Here is a 22,708-nt window from a genome sequence, read left to right on the forward strand (position 1 = left end):
CTTCTGCAAAAGTTCACCCTGCTTCAGAAACAGAGGGAGCTATTTTGGGAGGAAAAACATATTTATGGCACACAAATTAAGTGCTAAATTGATTTATTCAGGCAACTATAGTGTGCGATTACCGCTCTAATTAAAGTTCACATCAGGGTAGGGTGATCAGGCGTTGTGTTTGCAAAAAGTGCAATTAGATTCTTCCTGGTAATTACAGGGTTTCCCCAGCCATGCCTGCAGCTTCGCTGGCTGAGCTCATTTGTTTCTGTGTCCCCCCCCCCCCCCCCCAAACCTGGCTGCCTGCAGATTCTGATAAGCCTGCCTGGGCCGGAGGGGAGGCGCTCTCTTGCTCCAGAACCTGTCCTCCCGAAGGCAAGGCCCTTGCAGCGAGCCTTCCTGGGAGAGGCCGCCTGGACCAGCTCTCCCCCCCAGCCCCCCCCCCCGCGCTACTATCCTGACAACTCCGAGCAGCAGCTCTGAGCACCTGAAGGCAGTGGCAGCCTCCCTCCGTGTGTTAATTACGGGCACGCAGCCCATTATGCAGAGAAAGGGCACCTGCTGGTCGTGCAAATGACTGGGAGCCGGGCCTTCCTGAGCAGCCAGGAACACGGAGGGCTCGTTTCTCTGGGAGATAATAGTGTTCAGATTCCGTTCGGTGTCTCTGCGCTCAAATCATCCACCAAGGAACAAACCTCCTCCTCGGAATTTACGTGTTTCAGGCTCCTGGCACTTCACTTCCCATGCTAGTTATCCCTGCTGGCTCTGAGAAGGCACCAGAGAGCCCTCCTCGACTCCCTCCCTCCCTCCCCACCTCTCTCACTCCCTTTTCCCCCCTTAAAAGCACAAACTAGATTATTATCAGCCAGGTGCCAATTTTGTGGCACGTGTAGATAATGACGGGAGCCACGGAAGCTCCTTTGAAGGTGATCAAGGTCAAAACCTGTTGAGATGATTCCCGCTCCTTTCCAGGGGTGGCATTTCGAACTGAGCCCAGGTTGGAGCTTCTCTCTCCCTCTTCCTCCAACGAAAACCCCCCCCCCCCCGAGAGATGAAATAAGAGGCTCCTGGGACTTTTACGGCCAGTGCGTGAATGTCAGAATTTGGCCGGAGAAGCCTGGGGAATATCCGGCAGAGTGACCTAATAATCACCTGGTCTGCCTGGCGGACAAACGGGCAGGGGCACCCCCACGCCTGTCTGAAGCTCCCTTGAGCAGGCTGCAACTCAGCGAGGCAAGGCACACAGTTCAGTCCCCACGGTGGCTTGCCTCCTCTGCTGCAGGGGCGGCACAACAGAAGCACCCACACCCACAGGAGGGAGGTGTGTGTGGCAGCGTTTGGAGATCAGGGCGTAGACTCCCGTGTTTCAGACCCAGCTCTTTTACGGGACCTGCTTTCGTTGCGTATTCACATGTCTTCCGCTGCTTGTGTGATGCTTTCTTCCTTGTCACCACCTCTGGGTTTTTGGAATTACTATTTGACTTGCTGTGCTGGTTTTAAATGATCTAGATTTTAATTGTGCATTTTATAACTTTATGCTGTGTTTTCATGTATCAAGTTTTGTAAGCCGCCTTGAGCTTTGGGAATGTTGGGGCATAAGTGTTTTGAATAAATAAATAAATAAATAAATAAATTAGGGTGCGTGTAATGCATATGAACCCCTGCTAATTGAGTAAGAGGCACTTTTTCAAATGGGTGCTCCTTTTTTTAGCAGGGGGAGAGTAACTGGCCCACCTCACCCCAGCACTGTCTGTTCAAGTGGCTGTCTGCTGGTATTCATTTTGCACCTTTTTAGATTGTGAGCCCTTTTGGGACAGGGAGCCATTTAGTTATTTGATTTTCTCTGTAAACCGCTTTGTGAACTTCTAGTTGAAAAGCGGTAATAATAATAATAATAATAATAATGGTTGGCAACCTTCAGTCTGGAAAGACTATGGTAGAAGCCTACAGCACCCGGTATTCCCAGGCGGTCTCCCATCCAAGTACTAACCAGGCCTGACCCTGCTTAGCTTCCGAGATCAGGCATGCGCAGGGTAACAGTTGCTGCTAACAATAACAATAACATGAATGCCCCATCTGCACAATCCTAGTCTCCCAAACCGGTTGGGAGGAAAGGGGCACCTCTGCTTATCTAGTGTACTTGCACACCAGCCTCCGTCTCCTCAAACTCCAAGCCAGCTTCCACAGGAAACTACAATGCAATAAGGTTGCCCTTGTCCCCCAAGGCGGCCTCCACCTGCTGGGGGGCTGAAGGAGGGACCCTCTGCTAAGGCACAGCAACAAACATCACTTGGGTGAGCGTCTGAACTGGGTCTAGTTGGGGAGACTCCTCCTGCCCTCACAGTGCTCTCCACGACGCCGGTCAGCAGCCGATCCCGCCCTGACTGTGTGCAGAAGGTCCTGGGTTTGGCTCGCAGCCTTGCCTGGAGATGCTGCTGGGAAGGGCTCTGCCCCACACCCAGAACCCAGAGAACTCCTGCCAGTCAGCTGCAATATTCCTCCAGGCTCATCCAGCAAGGAGGACGGCCTCTGCCTCCGGTCCCAATCCACAAGGTGCTCTCTGGACCCAACCAGCCCTCTGTTTGCAGACCCTCGACTCCGGCACCCCCTTTCCTGTCCCCGCTGCAGCGCAGCTCCCTTGGAGCGAGATTAACAAGGACCGGCACAAAGCTAACAAGGACGGAGAGAGATGGGAGCGGCAGGAGGCTCCCTGGCAAATGGCAGGGATGGTGCCAATGGGGGGGCGCGGGGGCGGGGCGGGAAGGGAGCTGCACTTCAAAAGCTATTCTTAAAAATGTGGCAGGTGCTTATTGGTAAACGTGAGCTGCTGCCAAAGCTTGACGCTTTCAATGCTGAATAATGCAGGTGGGGGGGGGGGAGTGAGAAACCATTATTTATTTTAAATGTATGTAACTAACCAATATTTTTGCCAACGGGGTACTGTAATCAAAGCAAAAAAATAGCTGGCATAATTATATTTTGCTGCGAGTCATTCTCTCTCGGAGACCTGAGGCAGCAACCAGGAACTTCCCCCAAGCACTTGGCAGTGGCAGTCCCCAAGCACAGCAGAGAGGCAATGATGGCAGCCGAGCTCCTCCAGCAGGAGTGCTACGTTAAGGGGAGAAGAAGGAACAAGCCCCAGAACAGAACCCTGCCTGCTCACACAGCCGCATACTTGGGGGCAGGCTGCAGGAAGTGCCAGGCATTTTGCCACCCGGGGCTTCCTGTTCATGGAATACCCACAGGAATGGCCCATTTCCTGGCAATGCTGCAAATTCTGCCTGCCAAACGGTCGCCTCTGTAGCCACAACACCACCAGTCCGGGAAGAAGAATCAACTTCTTTCTGGTTCAGCCTAAAACTCTGGCAAAATCAGAGTTCCCTGCCAGACCCCAAGCCAGGGTGGAAAAAACGTGCCCCACAATTCAAAGTCAGCAAAGGGGCCACTGAATGTGCCACCCCCACTCTTTAAGAATCAGGCCTGCCCGAGGAGTCAAGCAGAGACATGAAGGGGGAGCTGTGGGGTTGCTGTGCCGACACTGGCCAAAGGAGGAAAAAAATGGGGCAGGGCTGCGCAGGCAACTGGGGCTGTGCGGGGGAGCACACTGACAACATGGGTAAAAAGAAGGGCAGCTGCCAGGTTCAGGTGGAGCCAGGGGGGCAAAGGGAGGCCCCAAACGTCACTTCTAGGGACCAACGTTCTGCCTCGCAAGCAAGCACGACCGCAATCCCAACAAGAACTGGAGGAAAACATCGCAGTTTGCGGAGAAAACCAAGTTCAATTCAAGGAGGAAGACAGGACGCGGTTGACCAAACAGCAGAAAAGAGAGGCCTGCGTGAGCCTTACCAGCAGTAGTCCAAGAGGTGTGGGGGCAGGACGGGGATGTAAACATGTTGCCAGAACATGGGGTACAGCATCGCCGCAGACCCGTGGATGCAGGCGGTCAGCTGGAAGGCACAACAACAATGAAAACGTCAGCAAAGCGGGGTAACCTGCGGAATCCTCCCAGTGGTGCCTCACCAGGATCCCCAAGAGGAAGGCCTCCCATCTCCTTGAGGGCTCCACCCACCCTCCTTGGCTGGGAAGGAAGCAGAGAAGGCAGCCTTCGGGCTCGGTGGCAGGCCCCAGACCGGCAATGGGCCCAGGCCAAAGTTCAGGTCTAGCCAAGCAGCGCCCACGTGACTGGCACAGGTTTCTCACCCAGCTAGGCACCTGAGGAGGAAGAGATACTCTCTCAGTTCAGGCCCTGAGCAGGTCAAGGAAGAGGTGGTGGTGTGCAAAGGCCACCGGTCCTTGGAGAACCAGGCCCACGAGCTTCCAGACTTCACTACGCCCCTGGTGGACTCAACTCCCACCCAAGCAAGTCTGCTTGCTCCCACCTCGGGACTGAGCTCTCCCCACTTCTGACCCCTCTGCACTTCCCAAGGATGGGTTTAACAGACAGATTCAACTAGCCCAGTTCACCCAGGAGGAACCGAACACGGACTGCAAGCCGCTCTGGGCTGCCGGATCAGGACTGATCTGGATATGCCATGAGGTGGCGAGCCAGAGATTTTGAGGCTCTCCAGGGAGAAGTGGAGGGAAGCGTCTCTGAACCCTGATGCAGGAAAGCAACCGTAAGAAGTGAACAAAAATAGATTTCCCCATTTGCTATTCAAAAAACAGATGGAATTCTCCCCACCCCACTCTCTTTCCCCCACTCGCACACCCAGGCAAAGGCTGAAACATGTCGAACGCAACCCCTCCGTGGGTTTCTGTGACTCCTTGATGCGAAAGCCAGAACCTGGAGTTGAGCTGTGGCCAGAGGCAACGCCAGGCTGCAAGGAGCAGATGAGTCACAGCCCAGAGCAGTCTCCTCCCTGAGCTCGAACCCACCCAGCCACCCACTGCTCTGCCCACTTGGAAGCTGGAGAGAAGAACCCCCAGAGCGCTCTCCCCAGGGGGCTGCCGCTTGATGGCTTGCGAGTGCCATCGGGGGAAGCTGCCACATTGGGCACCCTGGAAGATCTGCATCCTGAGAGCCACTGGGCACAGTGACTGTTTGCCATGCCAGCTTCGGCTCCCCTCCTCCCCTGCCCAGCTAAGCTGCTCTGAAGGTTGCAACAGCCACTTTCAGACACTGATCCAACTTTCACCTTCCGCCACTTGCACCTGCCAGGGCTCAATTTCCGCCGCTGAAGGCAGGAAGGAGCTTGTTAACAAGAATTTGCGAGGGGGTGTGTGGCCTCCCCCATCAACACAAGAGACTCTGGCAATGCTGCCTCCTGCTGGGAGTAATGCGGTGGGAGGCACGAAATGAGGGAGGGGGATTCAGCAGCTAATGGGCCTCGCACACTGAGCACGGTCCTCAGCTCCCCACTTGCTCCCACCAGTCTTTTGTGGCGCAAATACCAGCTTTCCTAGAACGCGAGAAATCAATCCATTTGAATGACAAAAACTCATTGTTGACTCATTCGACACCTTGTTGGGGGGGGGGCTCAGGAAACACGGCAGAAGGTTAGGGTGGAATTTAACCGAAATTGGAAGATGCTTGTTATAAATCTCCATTTCGGTTAAGAGGAAGGACATGGATCTTACTTCAGATTAACCTCAAGAGGCCCCTGTGCCCGCAAAGCCTCTCGCACACTGCAAGGAAACAGAACCGGGTCTCCATCACAGGTGTTTACTTCTGAAATGCCACATCGTGTCAGAAGCGACCAATCGACAAAAACTTGTGCTTGCATTTCCAAGGCTTGCCACCAACGCAGCTGTAATTGGTTGACAACTCGATCAGGCCAAAACAGAGCGAGGGCTATGCTGTCTGCTCACACTCTGAACTGACTGAATGCTAAAATCATGTTTAGTATGCAGTTCCCAATTTGCTCAGATCCTTTTCCCAAGGATCACAGCCCTTGGGGGGAGGAAAGATTTATAGAAACAACTGCGAGACACACAAATCCACAGAGAGTTTTTTTTGGGAGGAAGGCTTACAAGTTCATGTCTTCTTCCACTGCAGCCTGTGACTTACCCTTCCACCTTAAAGGTTCATGCAGATCTAATTTTCATTTAGTCAGTCTAACCTTCAGTATAACTCCTTCCCTTTAGATTCTAATGGGCCGCAGCAACTTCTCACAATGCAAAGAATTCTAATTGAATTGGTCTTTAAGATACACCAACTGCTCCAGCACGAGCCACAGGAGAAGTGAAGGGCGACCGTCAAGGAAGGACTTCGCTCTCTTTTGGTGCATTGTGCTCTTACTGGCTCCTCTTGCTAGGGCTTCATGCATGAACTGTGACAAGCCCTCCTGACTGAGTAAGGCCTCTCCCTCTGCCCAGATAAGCAAACTTCCTGGTTAATAAAGCAGCTTATTTAATCATTTAAAGTTTATGTCAGAAGGCCAGATAATAATAATAACAACAACAACAACAGGTATTTATATACCGCCTTTCTTGGTCTTTATTCAAGACTTTATTCAAGGCGGTTTACATAGGCAGTCTTATTAAATCCCTTATTAAATAGGGATTTTTACAATTTCAAAGAAGGTTCTTTCTTTCAAGAACGACTACATGCAAGGTGTTTCATTCCGATCTGGCTTCACATTCTGGCCTCCATCCTCCCACGCTCAGAGCAGATGGAATCGCTCGGCTTCAGCTTGTCAGCTGCTCCAAGGTCGCACGGTGCCGGTGGCCTCGAACTGGCGACCTTGTGGATGTTATCTTCAGGCAGACGGAGGCTCTACCCTCTAGACCAGACCTCCTGCCAGGTCTGGTCAGATGCAAGGGAGGGCACCAGGATGAGGTCTCTTGTTATCTGGTGTGCTCCCTGGGCCATTTGGTGGGCCGCTGTGAGATACAGGAAGCTGGACTAGATGGGCCTATGGCCTGATCCAGTGGGGCTGTTCTTATGTTCTTATGAGCTGCCAGGCAGGGCTTGGAGCATCATCTCCTGATCTCTAAAGAGTCTAAAGAGTCATCTCTAAAGAGTCCAGAATGAGGAGATCTCATATCCCTTGAGATTTGTATTTTAATTGAAAACTCTGCTCGAGGGTTTCACCTGCGCATGTCAGAACTGGGCACCGTGAGTGTGACTCAGAGATTATCTGAACTCAGATCTTGGTCCCCTCCATTTTTCCCCCCCATCAACAGGTGCCGTTCCCCCCTTCTCTTTACTTCAAAACCATTTGTTTCCATCCCTCCTACCAACCAACCCCCCCGGCCGTCTGTTTTTCCGGCTCCCTTTAGTACAGTTGCAATATCGTACAATCAAGATCAGACTGGGACTACAGAGTCACTCACAAGCCAGTAATAGCCACAACACAGGAACAGGAGCTTTGGAAAATGCCTTTCAACTAAGTCTGTGGCATTAAAGGAGACACATATTTCATTCACCATTTATAAAGGCAACGAACAAAAAAAAACCCCAATCAATACCCATTTACAGAGCAAACGGCAAGGAAGTGTTAATATTTGCTTCTGTTTAGGGAAAAAAAAATGCGTACCAGCATATTGACTGCAAAAACCTTGAAAACACTGAGATCTAAACTTTGAACTAAAGCAAGCTGGGGTGTTTTTTGCTTCGTGGTTTTTTTAAGTAATGATGTGGGGCCACCTTGGAAGCAGATGGCGCTTTGAGTGGGCTGCTGCTTTCATCTCGCAGGGGCTTGATGGAGCCTAAGTAGCATTAAGCCCACGTCCTTATCCAACAAAATTGCGAAAAATGCCGTCCTCAGACACAGCATCATCTGCCATCAGAGTTCATCAAGACCGGGCTACAAGGAGACCCACCTGAAAGCTTCGCTTCTCCATTTCCTTCGGGATTTTATATATAACAAGGAGACAAGAGCACACACAACAGGCCGTTGCTGATGCCACGTGTGCGTTATTACCAGAGCACCTGCAGCCACCCAGAGGCAGCACTTGGCACTCCAGACGTCTCACAGGGCAAGAAGCAAGACCTCTATCCCGAGCGCGCTTCTTCTGCCAAGCTCCTTCGTGCTGCTGAGGCTGACATGAAACCCAAGCAGAACCAGGCGGGCCTCAGCCACTGTTTTGAGTCTGGGACCGAGGCTCTTGCACATATCTACAGTGCAACTGTGTTTGGAACACGCTTCTGGCTGCCCCCACTGAGAAAAGGGTATTGTGGAGCTGAAAAAGACGCAGGTGAAATGACCACAAAGGGGCTTTCCCCCCAAAAGCCCACTTGGGGCAATCAAGGCAAGAGCACACGGAACGAGGGCTGCGCAGCGAGGCCAGGTTCGGAGGACGTGGATACCCAAACACCTGGGGAAGTGCAGCAAGACAGACTAGTAACACGTTTGGCACAGATAAAAAGAAAGGGCTTTTCCGTGGGTCACACCACCGACGGGTGACACTTGCCGTCACAGAAAGAGGTGAAGGGAGGTTCGCTACTTTCAGAAGGTTTTAAAAGGGAGCTGAACAAATTCATAGGGGCAGAGGAGGAGGCCGGCAGGGCCACTAGTTATAATGGCTGAACAAAGTCGTTTTAACCTTACAACAACCCTATGAGGCAGGTTAGACGGAGGGGGTCCCAGGTCACCCAGGGGTCAGCGCTCTGCCAACTTCACTACACAGCCTCCCCCCTTGGCTGGCTCCCTACAGACTGGCCTGCCTATCCACCTGTTCAGATCCCCAAGGTGGCTCCATGGTGCCCCACCAGAACAGTAGCGCCACCTGCAGGCCACCATGAGCCCGCCCCCCCCCCCGACTTACAGTGCTGAGTTTGCTGCAGCAGATGAGGACCCGGCGCTCGTACAACATGCTGGCATAGAGGTGCAGCATGTTGTTCACATCCACTGCAACAAAATACTCCGTCAGATTTCTCTAGGAAAGAGAGAGAGAGAGAAAGCTTCGTGATGCTCCACTCAGAGATGGGGGAAGAGTGTTTGGCAAGAACCCTCTCAAAAGCCGCTCTAGTCACCCAGGGGCATGAAAAGACACACACAATCTCCTAGACACCAGCCAATCTGACCATCACTGTAATTGGGGACTGGGGGGTTAAGAGCCACAAGGGCCCCGAGCCTCAGGGAACAGGGGGACAGACCTGCACAGTCACCAGATTTGCCTCCTGCTTGTAAGGCGTCCCTTCCCCTGCATTGCAAGGACTCCTGCCTTGACTTGCCAAGCACAAGTGCTGCAGAGCTCAGTGAGGTCACTACTGAGGCCAAGGAGGACACACAGCCGTGGGCAAGCAAGCCATCTCACCACCTCACAGATGCCAGTGGGGGAAGGGAGTAAACCTGGGAACACAGACACACACACACACAGGGAGGCAGGCAGGCACCCCAGAAGGAGGCAGCAAAGAGGGAAGGAAGAAGAAGATCCGGAAGCTCAGAGGGCCCATCACCATTTCCAACAGAGCCAGAGAGAACTCCGAACCTCCCTGCCCCCAAAACTTGGCCTGAGGAGCTTGCCAAGAAGCGTCACACTGTGCGGGAATATGTTCCACAGCTTGCCACCCCAACACTGAGGGAAAGCTGCAGGCAGAGGAACTGCGCCTGCGCTTCGCAGCAACTGGGTGCGTTGTGCGATTCCTGGTTGTTCTGAGAAGCGCACGCCACACACACAGGGCTTGTGAAGGCCGCCTTGGCGTCCTGGCTTGGCTCAGTTCTCACCAGGTAGTTGGAGGGGGGAGGGAAGGAGGGAGCCCCACATCCAGGTAGGTAAGGAAAGTGGGTGGGAGAGGAAGAAGAAGACCAGTTTGGTCCAAGGCCCTTTTCTCCTCTCCTGCTGCTCTTGTCCCTGCAAGCTGTTTGCGCCTCAGCAGAGGCCATGTGGCTCTCACCGACACTGGTCGGTGCGGACTGAGCTGCGAGAGGACGGAAAGCCTGGCCCCAAGAAGAAAGGAGCTGGCCGTGGCTGTCAGAAGGAAACACAGCAGCAAAGAGGTCCTGACAGTTTAATGGGGATTTGATGAGCTTCTGGGGCTTTGCAACAATTGCCTGAGCATGACAGCAGCGCTCTCCGAGACACTGATGTGGCGACACAAAGGGAGGGCTTACGAGAGCACAGTTCCATGCCATAAAAAGCAGCCACTCTGGAGGGACCAGAGATTCTCCACTGAGTGGCTCTGTGCCGGCACGGACCACAAGGGCAGTGCAGTGCTCCCACGCCCGTGCCTTCTCAGTCCCTCCCACGTCCGTGCCTTCACAGCCCCTCTGCAATACAGCAAGCTGCCTCCAGCGAGGGTCACGGGCCCAGCCTCGCAGTCAGAAGGGCAGGCCTGAATTGCGGGAGGTCTAGAGGGAGCCCGGCTGCCCCTGACTCCTAGCAGATCCGTTCCGGGCTCTTAGCAGCCAGCCCCCAGCCCAAACAGGATCTGCTGGTCCCCCAGAGCTGTCCCAGGCCCTGCACAACCCCGGCCCACAGGCCAGAGTCACTCTCTCTGTGCCGCTCCCTTGAATGCTGGGGCAAAGGAGGTCCATGAAGGAAGCCAAAATGATGGCCATCAAAACACTACTCACGTTTTCTGGGATGCTGGGAAGGTCTCTGGTGTCAGGCACAGTAAAGTACGAGTGCTGCAGGAGACAGGAAGGACACAGATGTGGGCTCAGGCTGGCCTCCTTTTAGACCACAACCAACACTGTGCATTTATTGAAACACACCTCTCCCTGCAGGCGGAGCTGACAGAACATTAATGGTAACGGGCAAGAGAAAACAACCACAAAAACCGCTCTTGGTTGCCACCACCAGCCTTTCCCCAGTACAGGAAACCCTGCCAGAAATTCTGGGGAAAGAGATGGTGCCGGGAGAGGGGAGGCAGGCCCCTGCCGGGCAGCAGAACTGTAGCTCTGTCAAGGCCAGATCAGCAGTGCCGCACCCAACGCACAGCAGCCCACAGCACCGCGGAAGCTCCAAACGCGGCATGTTCCTCGACGAGGCTTTACCCGAGCAGCAGAACCTGCTCCTTTTCTGTTGTTTATCGGATATTTCAGCACCTCGTGAACAACATATGGGCTGAAATCCCTGCAGCTTTGCTTGCTGGAGAGGAAACAGGCTCAGCACAGCCCATGCTTGCCAAACCTGACGTGGAATCAGTGTGCTCGGAAAGGGACAGAGAAAGCACGCTGCAGAAGGAGCGGCAAGTCGAGCACTGGACACTGAACAGGGGCAGCCGGGCTTGGTGCGCAATGAGTCAGGCAGAGCCAGAAACCAAGAAAGCCCCTGGCCTCTGCTGAGACGCCCCTTTCCTGCTCCGCCGCCCACGAAGCGTCCCAGGCAAAGAAGGTCAAGAGCATTCCTTGCGCGCACTGGAGCATCTTGGCCAAAACACCCCAACCTCTCCTCCTGCCTGACACAGGAGGGCTCGTCCTCTGCATCAGGGAGAAAAGGTGCTCTCCTCGAGCCGCCTGAGGGGCCTCCCACACCAGCTGGCGGCCTCACCGGGTGAAAGAGCTCCTGCCCGTTCACGGGCATTATAGGAGCAGAGCAGTGAGAAGAAGCATTTTGGAGATGGCACGGGGGGGCGGGGGGGACCAGCCCAGAGAACTCCAAACGGAGCAGCAGCAGTCTCATCCTCGGCAGACATCAGGGTGCGGGTCTGCTCGGCAAGGCTCTGCTAAAATCTGCCCAAACTGCCCGTGCCGAGACATGCTGTGTCATTTCTGAGGGCGATGCAGCCAGCCGGGGAGAAGCCCCTTGGAGGGTTACACAGAGGCCTCTCGTTTCGAGGGCAGCTCGACACACAGGAGCAGCAGCGGAGGGCTGTCTGCCAGCCTCCCAGGGTGATCTGCTTGGCCGCTTCAGCTGCGTGGACCTGCCCTGACCCAGACTGGGGCTTTTGGAAAGGGTTACAAACATTCACGGCAAACCTTGTCTAGCTCCAGCTAACAGCCACCAAGAGTGGAAACTCCCTGCTCAAGGAGTAGACCTTCGCACACCAGAGAGTCTCTGGGGACAACTCAGGGAGAGGCGTTTCCTTCGCACTTGTGTTCTCCTGGCCCTTCCTGAGAACGGGAGGCCGGGCCAGATGGAGCCATCCTGGTTTGATCCAATGCCTGCTACTTACCACACTGAGATGCACAGACGTGCCGGGGTCAGGAATGGGCAGTTTATAAAGAGCTTCGAGGAGTTCATGCCAGTGGTTGTCCTAGAACATGAGAGACCAACATTAGACAGCATTGGCGGCACCACCGTGAGCCACCCTGAGCCCATGAGATGGGACACTGCTCTCTAGCCACCATTTCCTCCTTGGGAGCAGAGGATCGGTAGTATTCTCTGGCTCCCAAATGAAATTGAGTCCCAAATCATTTGGCCAAAACCTTTTTGGGAACCAGAGTCACAGTGGACCCCTAGATTTTGCAGTGGCCAGGTTTGGGATTGTTTCTTGTGGGTGACGCTTTCTATTTTTATTATCGTCGTCATCTATGTACATTGTTTACTTGGGTGTGATCGGCTCTGTAGAGGGCTGAAAGGTGGCAGAAATTCCTAGGACAAATTGATACATGGGGAACATATATATCTAGGGATCCAGGGCAACAAATGGGACGCAGGTCCACTTAAAACTAACTTGACCCACAACTTGATCCCACATGACTGTCAGGTCTGATTTTGGAGGTTGCCAGCAAAGCCAACCCTGCCTTTAGTATTTTCAAAGGTGTCAGATTTGGGGGTCTCTTGTGCAAGTGATGGTTACCCACCACCAGCACGTGCCCTGGATGGAATATGTCACACGCGAACCAAGTTGAAGGTTTGCTTGTAGACAAAACTCCCCAGGCCAGCAGGTTCACTTGCTCGCTCGCTCGCTCACAGAAACTGGAGTGCAGCAGGGGTTACCTGGCCCTTTGCCGTGTAGTCTGCCAAGATGTTGAGCAGCTTGTAAAAGACTTCAAACCACGGGAGATAACTAGAAGGAAGAACACAACATCATACACACCCTCCGCAGTTTCCTTAGGACAAAACTTCTGCAGGCCCCTTCAAAAAGGGCACTGGAGGCTATTCCTTCTCTCTCTCCACCCAGCTGCACGTTAACCAGGAACACAAAGGTCAGGCGTAAAAACAAGATAGAGAGATCCAGCATGAGCTGGCTTTCCAGGGAAAATACCATGCCCCACCCCCGAAATTAAGCCAAGGACAGCTACCGGTGCATGCTGCAGGTTCAGGTGGGTGGGCTTTTGGAGCAAGCTTCTGTAGCAGGGGCTTTGGGTTGCAAAAATCTGCCAGGAATTCCCTGAGAGCAGCAGTGGACCAGAGCCCCGAGAAGACTTTCTACACTTCTTATCAGGGCAAACAGAGTACCCGCCACGTCCAAGAGACAAGGGTTAAGGCTCCCCCACAGCCCGGCCGTCTCCGTGGCCGCAAAAGAGAGTCAGTGCCCCACCAGTCAAGTCCTGGTGATAAATGAAGTGCAAGGCAGCAGGCTTGACAGAGGGTGGGAGCACAGCTCTACTGGTCTCGTCTGCCTGCAGCTTGCAAGGGCTACCACAGAACTTAAGCAGCTCATCAACCCTGCACTGATAAGGAACTAAACTCTTCACGTTCTATGACAGAATTATCACAGCTGTTAGTATGTTCCAGGAGCGGATTGGCTAACGGCCAGCCGAAAGGCTATTGCCCCTTGCAAAGGGTTTTTCCGAGCTTGGCAACAGGATGCAACTCTTTCAGGGGGACCGGAGGGACGATGAAATGTTTTGCTTCCCATTTTAGGTCTTGTGCAGCTCGGGGATTCAGAGCTGACCACAGGAGCACCCAGAAAGATAAAGGCCTCCGAAGCAAAAGCCTTTGCAAAAAGATGAAGTTTGGTAAACACACTCAAGCAGGAAGGGCAGCATGGCTGGGGGAGAGAGGGCATCTGTGGGCCTGTGTGCACAACTTCTGTGCGAGGACTTGTTTCCCAGGGAAGTCCAGCTTATGACAGTCCACACTGCAGCAGAAGACTGAAGCAGCTCTGAGTCTGCACAAGGTGTGTTTCCATCAGCAATGCATGACTGGAACGCAGGTGCCAGTGCCCAGGTAGGCGCGAGGGTGGCCTCCTCTTGTCATGAGAGGTGCCTCCCTCAGCTCAGCCTCATTGCCTGCCGCCCCCAAGCCTGCACCGCCAGCCTCGTCTCCGTTCACTCCATGCCGTTTGTTCCTGGCTCGGCAGGATTCTTGGGGATGGCAAAGCAAACTGCCAGAACGCCACAGAGAATCCACACACTCAGTATTTGAGGTGGCACTGATGCCAGCCAACCCCCAGACACCACCAGGGCTGCCTTGGGAACAGGACTGGATCTCGCAGGCACGAAGGACACACAACTGACAGAAAAGGGGAGGCTCTGCCGTTTCAAACAGGCAGGCAGTTTTATTAACAAAATACTGGCAGGCACAGGACTGAAGCCGGGACACCTTGCGAAAGGGCTGGGCGTCCAGCCGACAGTTCTCCCCCTGGTCTAAGTGCCAAGCGCAGGAGGGAGGGGGCGCCTTGGGGGACCTGCACTCCATTTGCCAAGCAACCGCGTACGGATCCCTTCACTCCGCATGGCTCTCACCACCACCAGGCAGCTCCCGGGGGACGCTTGCCTTGCCTCTCTGCACCTGGGGAGAGAAAGCAGCAGACACTCCGCCTTGAGCAGCTATCTGGAAACACAGCCAATTTCAACGCAGCTTCTTTGCTCCAAGCAAGAATGCAAAACGGAGGGAGGGAGTCAAGCCCAAATTGGTCAGAGCAACTCTGTCAGTCGTACACGGGCAACACAGTCGCCCCGCCACAGGACGAAGGCATCCCTGGGGAAAAATGTTTATACAGCAGGCATGTGGTCAGGCTGAAGGCAGAAGAAAGGCTGAAGGTTTAGAATCAAACCTGGGGCTTTAGCAACCAGGAAAAGATGGAAGCCACACAAACCACCCCTGCGGCACAAGAGGAACCCTCTCCCACCAGCCTGGCACTTGGCACTGCCAATGCACAGGGACGCCCAGAGAGCAGCGCTTCCCTGGCTTCCAGTGCTGGAGCAACCCCAACCCTCGCAGAACCCCCATGTATGTTGGGCAGCCTTGCAGGATGTGCCTTGGCACCCTGCTCACTGTTAGAATGGATGCTAAACACATCACCCAGTCCCACCCAGTGGCAAGCAAGAGGTGCCGCACGTGCCCCCTCACAGCTAGACAGGCCTCTCCCAGGTGCCAAAATGCCAACACTCTTCACAGTGCCCAGCACTGGTCTGGCTGACCTTTGCTGCAGTGGCTGTTGGAAAGGCCCCCCTGTCCTTCCTCCTGCTTGCACACCAGCCAACAACCTTTCCTCAAAGTCCCACTTAACTTCTACCAGCTGACCTACAGAGAGAATTTATCTTGGGACGGCCGGCCTGTCAGATCGATTTTGCATTTCTCCTTCTCAGGGCACAGAGGCTGAATTTACAGCCCCAACACCCTGCATCGCATGGAACCGGAGCACCAAAAGCCCCCTGACAAGTAGCACCGAGCTGGGATTTATGGTGCACGGCTTGCTCATATTTAATTTGTAACCAAACACTTCCCCTTCCTCTTAGCGGCCTCAGAACTTCTGATTAACTCTTGTTTTCACAGGTCAGAGGTTAAACAGAGGAAGGGAAGTGCTCCGTCGTGCTGAAATAGCCCAGAGCTCCACTACAAAAGGGGGGGGGGAAGAGAACAATCCTGGCTCAAGGAACATTAACAGAAGTGATAGGCTGGAGATTGTTCCAGACAGCTGAAGTTCAAAGACTCCAGGAACTGTCAATCTGGAGCACAAATCAAGCACTGACCAGCTGACCTGGTCCAGGGATGCTGTGCTGTCCCCTGCGTTATGGGGGAAGCTCCCCTTCGCAAGGGGAGGGGGCGCGAGAAGCCACAACGCAGCCACCTCTGCCTGGCTCAGTCAGCAGGCCCCCCGGGACTGTTCCCCCTTCCCTCGGTGAGCAAGCCACGCGGCAGGAGCCAGGGCTGTCTGATGGAGGCCTGATTGTTTGTTTGCCTTGGGAGGCTGGGCACCAAACCCCAGCGCTTTTTATATGATCCAGTTAAGCGGCTGGGTGGGACTCACACTGCTTCATTCAGTAGCTTGTGTGGGGCTGCTGCTTTTATGACTTCCAGAAGGGGAGCTCTGTTTGCCAAGCGGTTGCTTTGCTTTCTGTCACGGCAGGCCAGGAGTCCTGTGGCACCTCCAAGGCTGGCAGCTTTTACCGGCAAAACCCCGTCCTCCATCAAATGCACAAAACAGGCAGTGCATGGGGGGGGGGGGAGATACAGCTTTGCATATATAAGTTCACAGGCACGAGACATTTGCTCGTCAGGTTGTTGCCTGCCATGGGTTTTCACTGGACCCAGAGGACAGAAGCCCCCGGGCCAGGCTGCGGCTGCTGCCCTGCTGAAGAAGCCAAGCCCAGGGAGCTCACTGCTGTTCCACAGATGAGAACGCTGTACTGCAGCCAAGCGGGCTTCCGGCTGCTTCTTCCCCCTTCGCACTCCACCAGTCGTGCTGGCCACATGCAGAGGAAGGATCCCCGCTTCATCAAGGCCACACGTTCTTTCTGCCCACCAGGAGGAGGAAAACGGATCCAGGTAAAGGAGAAGGAGATGTTAAAACTGAGCCTGTTTCATCTCTGGCCAACTAGAAAGGGAAGGCAGAGGCAGCGGGATGGAGCTGTTCGGAAACGACAGGCCGACCGACGCTGCACTACATGAACATCATGAAGTCTTTCCCGGCAGCCTGGAACCTCTCAAGCTCACTACAGCAAAGGGAGAGTATTAACAGCCGAAGAGCACGTCAAACGAAAGGCTCCGGGCCAACTGCTCTGGGCTGCACGTGGCTGAGCAAACTGGAACCGAAACCAGACAAGGCTCAGCTTCTGTGGGTGCCGTGCAACGCGCAAGCAGAGAGGAGTTCCAGGCTCAAAGGATCTCTCTCTGCCAAAGGCCTGGGGGAGCTGCTGCTGCCATTCTCCAGCCAGGGCAGCGTAGGGCGGGCGAGGCCAAGCCTTGGCCTGACCAACGTGGAGGGGAATCTTTGCATGCTCCTGCAGGGAGACGACTTGCGGCAAGAGAAGAGTGTTACGTGCAACTATGCCTCTGGAAGAAATGCAAAACTATTTCACCTTTAAAAAAAATTACACACCGACACAGAGCCCGAGAAAGCACTCGCGGCACGGCTGGATGAGAAGCAAAATTTAAATATTAGCTGGGGGGGTGTGCAAAGAGAGGAAAATGCCTCTCCCCCCACCCCCAAACCAGGAGCAGCTGTTTCTTCTCACATTGAGGCATTCCTAATGAGTTGGAGGTTTGTATAATAAATATCCTTCCCTTTGAAATGTGAAGATTCCACCATTAACATCCCTTTGATTTTTCCCCTTTAAAAACAAAGAAGAGCAGCTCATTAGACAGGCAGCGCGGCAGGCCCGGGCTCAGCTCACCGGCAGCCGCTCTCGCCCAGCAGCCAGCAACCCAAGGTCAGGAGGAACGAAGAAGGCCTGGGTGCAAAAACGCCTCCTTGATGGGAGGCACGGCTGCTTCGCCAAAGTGGGGGGGGGGAGAGAAGAGGTTAGCCGCTCTGACTGCCGGGGAACCACAAATCCAGCCCAAGGAGGAGACGCGCCAATCCTGGAGGGCCTCGCCTTGCGAGACGGAGAAAGACCATTCCGCTGGTCTGCAACTGGAAAGGAGGGTGGAAGCAGCAGCTCTCCCCATCTCATGGTGAGGAGAAGCATCGCTGACATGCGGAGCAGGAGCCTGGGGCAGAGCTGCACAAAACCCTCCAAGCAAAGAGGGGCAGGCAAAGCTGCTCCCTCCAGGTGGGGAATATCTCCGGACTCAGGAGTGCTGGCTCTTCTAAAGCAAAGCTGGGCAACGCTCGCCCAGGCCTCACCCCCGGCGCAGCATCTGGAGTTTGCAGGGTGGAGGGCAGACTCCGCTCCCTCTCCCACACACGTGTCTCATTTTGGCCAGGGCACCCCACTCCCACACTTGCCCCAGTGATGCACGCAACCGCTTGTCTGCCCACATAAGCCTGCCCTTGCCTGTGACGGAGACACCACTACGAGGCCTCCAGCAGCACGGCAAGTCAGACGCTGACCAGCCCGAACGGGAGGTGGTGAGAAAAGACTGAGCCCCCCCTTTCCTGGCACCCCAATTCCCAGCTCCTCCGGGCACTCAGGGTGGGTGGGCGCCAACCCTGCCCACCACAGAGACAGGTCTGCACCTCCTCTGCCACCCGGCCTGTCACCGCCTGCTCCCTCTTCTGCCCCACAGCCCATTACAGCATTCTCACACTTGCAAGCTCAGAGCGCACACGGATGCGCACGCATCGCCATGGCAACAAGCAGGCCTGCCGATGAGCGCAGGCCGGCCTGCCACAGAACCAGCCGAGAGGCTTCTCGGGAGCGGAGCCCCTCATTGTTCCGCTTCCGCAACCCGGTCACTACAGTCGGAACCGGCTTCGTTAGGGGGAAAGCAGCCCTGTGCGCGGCTGCCTGTCGCCCTTTGAAGGGAGAGGCCCCCCAGCGCCTTCGCCTCCCGGCTTTCATGGCCTCCGTCAATCCCATCGCCGAGCCCTTTGAGGGAGGCCCCGTTGATCTTTCCGCGCAGCTCGGTTTGTTCAGTCGCAGAGTCCCGAGAGAGTCTCCAGAAACTCCTCTTTCAAGCAGGCGACCCCGGAGGCGGCCATCAAAGGACGAGGCGCGACCTCAGGATTTTAACAGAACTTGGCCCAGAACAAGAGCCGCGGCACCTCCTCCAGCGTGCCCTGCTTGGAAGAAGTGCACAAGGAAGGCCACAGAAGCAGCCCCGTGCAGCGAGCATTTCCGCCACAACAAGAGCACATCTTCTGCACGCAAGGGAGCCATCCGTGCTGAGCTCCCCTCACCAGGTCCGCTGGGTTGCAGACCCAGGACAGGATGCCCCACTCCCCACCTGTCTCAGAGAACACCTGTGGGCCTGCCAGCCACTTGAGAGCCAACACAGTGCTGAACACTGCGCCAGACTCGCCCTGGGCCAGCTGCTTGTGTGCCTCCAAGCTGCTGAAAGGACAACACGGGGGGAGCACCGCATACTGGATGTGAGAGAGGGACAGAAATGCCACAGAAGAACAGGATGGAACTCCGGATGCCCCAAGACACCCCCTCTGCCGTAACACGATGCCCCAAGATGATGCCCTCTGCCGTAACAGGCACACACAAGATGTGGCCAGTGTTCATTAAAGCAGGACAGCCCCCTCTGGACACTCAGATCAATACTGGAGCCCAGCTCAGCACCTGCCACTGTCAGAAGCTCGGCCACTTGCTAGGGATGGGCCCTTTTGGGTCGTGGCATCATTGATGGAAAAGCGACCCCCCCCCCGCCCGGAAGCCTGCCTGGCCCCAGCACAGCTCAGCCTTCAGCACCCAGCAAAGACCTGGCTTCTGTGTGACACTCTGGGTGACAGTCGATGGCCTACGCAGCGCCCAGGGGTTCTTCTGATCTGGAGAGCTCCCTCGGTCGGGCTGCCAATCTTTTTAATGGTTTTAGGAAAGTTGCTGTTTGCCTTGAAATTGTTTTCTGCAGAAAGATAATACTTCTAGACTTTCAAAATTAAAAAAGCCCAGGTGGGCAAGTTGTGTGTGTTACGAGGGCCGTTAAACCTGGGACATCAGCTGCCAAGGGTGGGGGGAGGACTGAGCACCACCAGCAAGGAAATGGGAGGGAGGGGCTCGGCCCCCATCCCACCTTGCTGAGGAGAAGCACTTCTCTCAAAAGAGGGGTGAGTGAGGGAGCCAAGCCCTCCTCAGCCCTGGGGCACAAGGAAGCCGACGGGGGAGCAAGAGGAGAGCTGGCAGTGGTCCTCTGCTCAAGTGAGTGGAGCAGCAGCAGCCAGCCCAAGGGGGCAGCCCCTGCTGTGCATCTCCAGGTAGGGCTGGAAAAGGCTCCTGCTGCTGGCCAGAGCTTGACAATATGGAGCCACTATGTCAGGATGGACCCCAGAGAGTGAAACCAGTCAGCTGGTGACGAGCTGCCAGTCAGGCGCGAAGGTGGCAGGCCCTATCTCTGGAAGAAGAAAGGTGACAGCCCAGACAGCAGCGAGGGGCTGTGAACCAGCAGGCAGGAACGCCCCTTTCGGTATACACTGGAGCAACATGGGGGGAGGGCTGTGAGGTATGTCAGCCCCAGCGTGCCCACGAGCCCCCAAAGCTGTAGGACGTGGGGGAGAAGGGAGTGTGGTTTTACTGTCCCTCCAAGCTCTGTTAACATCCACGAAAATAGGTGGGAGCCCCCATAAACCCCAGGGCACAGTGGCGCTGCCCCCTCTGCCCCGCCAGTGCCAGACCCGCAAAAGCTCTTTTAATGTGCTCGGCCTGGAAGCAAAAAGAGGCAGACATGGTGGAGGCAGGAGGATGGGGGGGCTGGCGACACCTAATAAAGAGAGAGACAGCGAATGGAAGTCTGTTTGCATTTACCAAGCACAAACACCGCCATTAGGAGTACAAAGACAGCACTAATAAAGGCGAGGAAGGGCAGCTACTCCCCCCCAGGACAGGGGAGGCCAGCGGGTGCACATTTGGCAGGAAGGCGGAGGAGGGGCGGACCTGGCGCAATGTGGCTGACAGAGGAGGAGATACGAGATTTATCAAGTGCAACCGGATGGTCTTGGGCTGCGGAAGCACACAAGTGACTGGGCTCCAGCACCGTGTGCCAGGAGGAAGGCTTTGAACCAGTTTTTATGGCCTGGCCGGGACTAAGAGAATGTGCAGAAGCTCCTGGGAGCAGCAGCAGCCCTTCCGCACTAGGCAAGGAGCCCACCCCACGTGCCTCCCACCTCCCTGAGCAAGTCTCTATTCCTCCCAGTTGTCCCCTCAACTCTCTCCTTTTCCTCCCAGGGACCACGGCCTGCAACCAGATGGGGAGGGGGCTTCACATCCCACAGCGACAGACGCCACTTTAAAGGAGTTCCCCAGGCCACACGGAAAAGGAGCGCAGGACACGCACCTCGTGCAAGGTGGAAGACAAGAAGAGGAGGAGGAGGAAAGAAGGGCAGCAAGGGACAAGTGCGGGCAAATGCAGGACTTGGGGCTGGCAGCTTGGCATATGGATGAGCTCCAGGCTCTGCAGAAACAGTGGCCTGGGGAGAGCAGCACATTTTCAGGGCTGCAGGCCTTTGCTCGGAGACCCCTCGGGCGTGCAAGACTTTGAGCTCACTTCAAAGAAACTGACTCCAGCTATTATTTATCACAGCCATAACCCCATCCGTATACTTGGCACTTGACACACCGAGGGAAAAAGCAGGTCTCTGCCCCAAAGGGCATGCCATCTAGATACTGACACAAGGGAGACAACGGAAGTCGGCAAGCAGAACTCTGGCCGGCAAACAAGAGAAGACTGTGCCTGCTCCAGCTGCACTCACTTCCGCTAAACCACGGGAGGGCCCGGGCAGCAGAACCCTACAGGAAAGACAGATTTTTCACCCTCTTGGGGGCAGGGCACTCAGCCCAGTGGGAACCCCCCTCCTCCCTGTGGACGGGTCCACCGCCGGCCTTGCACCCCCACCTCCGGCAGCTCAGTCTGGAGAGCGCTCCCTGCTCTTTTTCCTTTGCCTGCGCCACAAAGACTGACCAGTGCACCACCCTGTCTGGCCACCGAGGGCCCGCACAAGAAGCAGGCTTCCCAGGCTCCGCGGAGCCTGCCAGAATTGCCCACAGGGAAGCCTCCTTCCAGGAGAGGCGGAAAAGGGTCCCCCTGCAGCAGGCTCCAAGCCCAAGCAGGGAGGCAGCAGCCCAGATTGCACATGTGGTTCTCCTCCTCTCACACCTTCCCCCCCCCATTATCAGTGCCTGTCCCCAGGGACCCCACGAGCTCTTGTTGTTTTCGGAAGGAGGAAGTCGCCTTCTAATCCCCCGCCTGGAGAGGCTGAGCGCGTCTGTCAGCGGAGGAGAGCAGGGCGGCCTCACCCCGCACAGCTGCCTCCTTCCAAGAGCCTCAACTGCTGAGGAGACCAGGAAACCCTGGGTCCATCCTTCCCTTTGGCCGCATCCCTTCTCGCCCCCCCACCTGCAAGCTCGCCCCTCTCCGATGCTGGGTTTTGGGTTTCCCTCAAGGTGGGGGGACTAATGCATTTTGCATTAGTGCTACGAGAAGAGCTCCCAACCCACCCAGGGCCAAAGGGTTAATAAAAAGTGGCAGGATTTAACGACTACTGTTACGGTTGCCTGGCAACCGGGGAAGGTGCCTTAGGAAGGCCTAATTAATGAATGGGAGGAGAAGGAGTTTCTGGTAAATAAAAGCCGGGCTCCTGGCTCACTGGGGCTTTTGTCTGGGCAGCCCTAAAACTTTGGTTTTCTCATTCCATCCGAGGCCAAAAATAAACAGACGCCGGCACTCGGGTAGTACCTGTTGCAGAAGCGTCTCCCCAGAGGGCTCCGGAGAGGCTCCCCATCCTGGCTCTGTGTCATCATAATTTTTTTAAGTGCCTTTTGATAGTAGAAAGGCCTGCACGTCCAGGACACACACAACCGCACTGCGAGGACATTTCCACCCCAGTTCTGGCTGCAAAGATTCATTCTGGGGGCCCTCTGGGGGCCACGTATTTCAACCCAGAGGTCTCGGCCCAAGAGGACTGGACCCACAGGCAAGACAGGAGACTCACCGGCTAGCCCGGGGCTGAGGGCAGTGCAGACAGAAAGCACTGTCCTTGCACCTGGCAGCAGGCCAGCCAGATCCCAGTCCCGAAACTCTGCCAGGACCAAGCAACAGACAGACAGACACCCAGTTTGGACCACAGCTAAAAGGGTCCCCAGGTGCGGCTTCTCGGGAGAGCTCCCTGAAGCCT

General features: G+C 55.4%; 1 protein-coding gene across 4 annotated transcripts in view; it reads right to left on the reverse strand.

Moving 5' to 3' along the window:
* The window catches only part of DENND1A (DENN domain containing 1A), a 136,927-nt gene that overhangs the window by 49,820 nt on the left and 64,399 nt on the right, over positions 1-22,708 (reverse strand). For all 4 annotated transcript variants that reach the window (XM_066610583.1, XM_066610586.1, XM_066610584.1 and 1 more), the window contains exons 6-10: positions 12,760-12,829; positions 11,993-12,073; positions 10,449-10,502; positions 8,698-8,808; positions 3,835-3,935 (exon numbers count right to left, since the gene is read on the reverse strand). In XM_066610583.1, the coding sequence (XP_066466680.1) occupies positions 3,835-3,935; positions 8,698-8,808; positions 10,449-10,502; positions 11,993-12,073; positions 12,760-12,829 (417 nt within the window). The remainder of the gene's footprint in view (positions 1-3,834; positions 3,936-8,697; positions 8,809-10,448; positions 10,503-11,992; positions 12,074-12,759; positions 12,830-22,708) is intronic.

This window comes from Tiliqua scincoides, chromosome 16, assembly GCF_035046505.1.
Source record: "Tiliqua scincoides isolate rTilSci1 chromosome 16, rTilSci1.hap2, whole genome shotgun sequence".
In the NCBI taxonomy this organism is placed as follows: Eukaryota; Metazoa; Chordata; class Lepidosauria; order Squamata; family Scincidae; genus Tiliqua; species Tiliqua scincoides.